The sequence below is a fragment of the Eriocheir sinensis genome, unplaced genomic scaffold (genome assembly GCF_024679095.1).
Source record: "Eriocheir sinensis breed Jianghai 21 unplaced genomic scaffold, ASM2467909v1 Scaffold388, whole genome shotgun sequence".
In the NCBI taxonomy this organism is placed as follows: Eukaryota; Metazoa; Arthropoda; class Malacostraca; order Decapoda; family Varunidae; genus Eriocheir; species Eriocheir sinensis.
The window spans coordinates 334882-340516 of NW_026111707.1; the positions used below are offsets into that span (position 1 = coordinate 334882).

A 5635-nucleotide genomic window follows, 5' to 3' on the forward strand; every position below is an offset into this window, starting at 1 on the left:
TAGAGAATGCAAGTTTAACTGTTTGACTCTTCCCTCGTATGGCAAGTTTCTCAACCCCTGAATCATCTTAGTCATTCTCCTCTGCACCGATTCTAACATTTTGATATCCATTCTATAGTAAGGTGACCAGAACTGAACCGCATAGTCAAGATGAGGTCTAACTAATGCTAAATATAGTTTGAGGAAGACTTTGGGGCTTCTGTTGCTTACGCTCCTTGAAATACATCCCAGTACCCTATTAGCTCGATTTCTAGCTTGAATGCATTGTGCCCTTGGACGGAGATCAGAGCTCACTAAGACCCCTAAATCCCTCTCGCACCCAGACCTACTTATGAGAGTGTCATTTAAGCAATAGTTATGTGAGGGGTTGTTCCTACCTACACTCAGAATACTGCACTTCCCTACATTGAACTCCATCTGCCATTTATCCGCCCAGTCATATAATCTGTTGAGTTCACCTTGGAGAATACTAGCGTCCTGATCCGACTCAATTACTCTACCGATCTTGGTATCATCTGCAAATTTACTAACATCACTACTAATTCCTGTATCTAAGTCATTGATATAAATAATAAACAAAAGTGGACCTAATACCGAACCTTGTGGGACCCCACTCGTAACACATCCCCAGTCAGATCGTTTACCATTGATTTGCACTCTTTGCTTCCTATTGCTAAGCCACGCCTTGACCCAGTTCAAAATTTTACCCTCTACTCCGTGAGCCTGTAATTTAAGCAACAGTCGTTGGTGAGGAACTTTGTCAAACGCTTTACTAAAATCAAGATAGATTACATCATAATTTTCATCTCTGTCAACCGCCTCAAATACTTTATTGTAGAAGGACAAGAGATTGGTGAGGCATGACCTACCTTTTGTGAACCCATGCTGCGAGTCGTGAATTAAACTGTGTTTCTCTAAATGCTCCCGAATGTTCCTGGCTATTATGGACTCCAGCATCTTCCCTATAACCGATGTTAAGCTAATTGGGCGATAGTTTGAAGCAACTGACCTGTCCCCCTTTTTAAAAATCGGTGTCACATTAGCTACTTTCCATAGGCTCGGCACATAGCCAGTATTTACCGACATCTTAAAGATGTCGGTTAGTGGGTCACTGATTACATCACCTAACTCCTTTAATACCCTCGGAAATATCCCGTCAGGACCTGGCGACTTGTTCTTCTTAAGCTTATCTATCTCATCCTGAACTACTTGCCTGGTTATGATTATATCCCTCAATTTATCGCCATCCCCGCCCTCGTACACCTGAACTCTTTCCGGTATAGTCGTTCGATCCTCCTGTGTGAATACTGAAAGGAAGTAGTCGTTCAACAATGTGCTCATATTTTCGTAATTTTCTACTAGCTCCCCTGTGTTTGTTTTCAGCGGTCCAATTTTCTCCCGTGTTTTTGTTCTATACATCTGAAAGAAGCCCTTAGGATTACTTTTCGCCTCATTTGCTACTTTGATCTCATAGTTCTTTTTTGCTATCCTGGTGTTTTTCTTAACTAATCTAGATAGTTCGACGTACCGGGAGGTTGCACTTTTATTGTATCTGACTACCCTAGAGTAAAAAAATACTCCACTACATGAACAATTTGTGGACTGCTTCACTTCTTAGGGTCTTCACTCGTGGATCTCTGCCCCGACCTATGCTTCATCTGGTAACATAGTGGATTAGGATGGGGATAGAGTAGGAGATGTAGATATATTGGCCAATTTTCCTAAATTTGGTCACTGTCTGCTAGTTAATTCCACATAATTCACTTCTTCTGGCACGATAGTGATTGATGATGAAATCTGCAACAGCTGTGTTGTGCCACGTTATCTAGACTGAAGCTCTCAACAAGTCGTCCTTGCCTTGGAACAATTCAGGTACCTTAAGGACAGGTACTGAACCTACTTTTTGTATTCTCAGTTGGCCCTTGATAGATCCCTCATCAATAAGATAAAAAATTTCCCCAAATCCTTTAATCATTTATATTAGAAGCAAAAACGTTATGCTCATTCTGTGGGTCCTCTTAGACTAGCTAAAGGTTATGCAACCTCTGACTGTGAGGAATGGCAGACATTCACTAGAAAAATTTCTGTTTATATTACCCATGAATTAAATACCCCCTTTCTCCTATCAACTGCCTGACTCTTCCATCACTAACATAACTATTTCCTTTGAAGTGGTAAGGCAAAGACTCTCTTCTCTAGACATTAATTCTATCATGGGTCATGGTGGTTTTCATCGCTGTCTTTGCAGTCCCTCATCCCTCTATTAAAAACACCTAACTTATAGGGTTTATATGTTAACAAACACATAACCGTTTATATCACTAATTATTGTTTTTCAAGTATTAGAATAATGAATGAAGAGGTAATAAGTTAATATTTTAGCAGAGATAAGTTAGTGCCGTCACTATGCCAGGGGCCACTTTTGCGGCACTTTGGTGGAAATAGCTGTCTATTTTGGCAAAGACAGGTATAACAGTGTTGGGGTAGTTATTCAGGTAATGATTCAGAATAAGTTTATGCATAACTACATTGCCATGTAATAATTTTTTACAAAATTGTACAGGTGGCGGCTCTGTACAAACGGACAACCTCACCGATGCTGAGGAGGCCATGGCGCAGGTGCTGGACCCTGCAGTTGTAGCGGGCACAGGATCTGGTTTAGAATCAGATCCTCGTCCAACACCTTCTGTGTCCGCAGGTAAATTGTTATGAAATGTACTTCATGCTAATCTTTGTATTTGGTAACCTACGTAACATTAGTCTTTGTGACAAGTGCTACCAACTTGATATATTTCACCATAAAAAATTCAATAATGCAGTGAAAAATCTTGAAATGTTTGTCGTTGAGTGCTGGGAATCGAACTCAGGCCTTCATAATAGTAGTCAGCAGGGCAGCAACCCAACTGAGCCAATGATGAGCTACAAAGTCACTATGCCAGGGGCCACTTCTGCGGCACTTGCCGTAACACCCCAGCCCACACTGTGGACTCCTTATGAAGGGAAGGTGACCCCACTCATCAGTTGCTCTAAAGGTATGGGTTTGATTTCCCATAACTTTTGTTGTTTATCTTGATTTTTTAACACATTTGTTTTATTTGGTATAGATTATTATTTTATTGTTTTGCCCACCAACTCTTGATTTCCAGAGAAACCTAATTATGAAATAAACTTCCACCTTCAGTGGTTCAGTGCAACACACAAAATTTGAAAATCAACTTGACCTTTTCACCTTCATGTTTGCTAAGGCAGAAATTGCAAAGCTTTTACGTAGTTGCAATTGGGTTTAAGGAGACCACCATTCTGCATAGTCTGTGTGGTCTGAACATATATATCTTAAGTTGAGCAGACATATTAGTTTAGGTTTTCCTAAAATTCCTCACTACTCATAATCAAAGCACAAGATAAGATATCATACCATGTTGAATGACTCTTATCATCATGATTTTTTACGTACAGCTTCTGCAGACACAGAAGTGTGTAATCTTCCTTTTGGAGGATTCTTTGACACCCGCACCTCTGCAAGGCCCATCACAGCCCCCTCCTCACCATCCCCGCCCTACTACTACTCACCGGCTGGCCCCTCAACTGGCACCTGTACACTGTGCCCCAGAAACTCTATCTCCCCCTGATGAAGGCACGGCACCTTCTCACACTTCCACCAGCAGGCAGAGGAGGGTTAACCCACCAGTTGGGCCCAAAATGGTGGAAGTTCAAGAAGACATCCTTCTTGAAGTGAGGAGGCTGAGTGGTGCTATGGATAAGGTGGCTGCAGCCTTGGAAAAAATTGCAGTTACCTTGTCAAAATAAGGTGACAGGTCCAATTAGGTAGGTTTTTATTAACTAGGTTTCTTTAGTTAGAAACAAAACAGAATTACCATTTTTTTTATTTTGCCTTTGTGGCATAACATGAATTATACAATAGTCCACTCTGTTAAGGTGGATCCCTAGATCTTACCTTAGTGTATTAAGACACTCCTGACTGGCTGTTGGCAGGGAGGGCATCTGACAATTTTGGCATCCAAAACACTATCCTATGATCAAGAAATATTAGTATTTCTTTACTTAGCTCATCTGATATAGATAAGTTCTTTTGTTGAAAACATTGGAGTAAGCAGTGATTCAACAACTATTAACACAACTTCCCATCCTCAATTGTTAATAATTATGGTGAGTAGAAGTCAGAGAACATTTAATGATTATTATACTTTCATCCTTTATCAATATTTCCAGCCATTGTGGATTCACAGCTGAAGTGAACGGACTATAGCTATAAAAACATTCTAAATCAATCAGTCAAAGTGTCTTCCCTTCCATTGCTCAAGTATTAATATTCCTTTTGAATAAAAAGTCTTTCCTTTTGTTAATGCAGCAATTATTTTGCACACATACGTATGCAGAAAAACACCAATACAGTAAAAGTCCAATCATCCGAAAATCCCAGTGGTATGAATTTGTAGTCTGTATATTTTAAAGTGACTTAGAAGAAATGTTAAAATGAAAAACATTACAAAAAAATACATAGAAGCATCAAAGGTGCCGAGCCGTGGGCACAAGAGACAGAAGACTCAGGCGAGGTGTGAATTAAGTCTACGTGTTGCGGTACAGGTGTCATCTATAATCTCTCTCTCTCTCTCTCTCTCTCTCTCTCTCTCTCTCTCTCTCTCTCTCTCTCTCTCTCTCTCTCTCTCTCTCTCTCTATATATATATATATATATATATATATATATATGTGTGTGTGTGTGTGTGTGTGTGTGTGTGTGTGTGTGCAGAACATATGGTGCAACTGCTGTTCTGTATAGTGTCAGAATGTTTAGGTGAGGTCAGGTTGTTTTGGGTGAGGAGACAGCATGAGGAACATTGCTGACAGCAACGCCACCACCCTCAGAGCAAAGCAAGCCAGGAGGTTGTTTAGGGTGGAGACAGCATGAAGAATGTTGCTGATGACGACACCGTCGCCCTGAGAGCCGCCAGCGAGAGAGAACAAACCGGGCGTCTGAGGTGGCGGGGCTTCTGTTTGAAGTGCTAGGGCTTTGTGGCGACTCACACTTTTCGCTGAGATGTATATACATGCAAGTTTGTATTATATATTTTTAACTGTCTTTTATGTACACGTAGGTTAGAATTATAATATACAAACTTACATGTATATACAGTTACAGTGAAATGAGTGAGGAGTCACCACAAACCCTGAGCACACAAAACAGAAACCTTGCAACCTGTCTCCCGCTTTGTTCTTCTCTCTCACTGGTGGCTCTCAGGGCGGTGGCGTCGTCATCAGCAACATTCATCATGCTGTCTCCACCCTAAACAACCTGACCTTGTCCAAACATTGTGACACTAAACAGAGCAGCAATTGCACCATATATTACATACACCTCAGTATACATGATACCTGCATATTTGTACCTTACATACCATCACCATACAAGTTATGAGAAGACAAAGTATGCATGTAAGCTATTGCATAATATTTGTGTCAGTAGAAGAATTCAATTAAATGAACCTTTAGTAGAGATTGAAAACATGGAAAATGATGCCTACAGAGGAAATGAAGACACAGGGCAGGCTCGACGAAGGGGTCCGATTTAGTGTCTTTTCATAGACAGTGTTGTTGGTTGGCTCAGACCCCTTCGTC

At 40.8% G+C, this 5635-nt stretch overlaps 1 protein-coding gene across 1 annotated transcript in view; it reads left to right on the forward strand.

Moving 5' to 3' along the window:
- Nucleotides 1–2997, forward strand: part of LOC126992037 (myb-related transcription factor, partner of profilin-like) — a 25917-nt gene extending 22920 nt beyond the window's left edge. Inside the window, exons 3-4 of the mRNA XM_050850708.1 lie at nt 2564–2698; nt 2975–2997. Coding sequence (XP_050706665.1) covers nt 2564–2698; nt 2975–2997 — 158 coding nt within the window. The remainder of the gene's footprint in view (nt 1–2563; nt 2699–2974) is intronic.
- Nucleotides 2998–5635: the final 2638 nt, after the last annotated feature.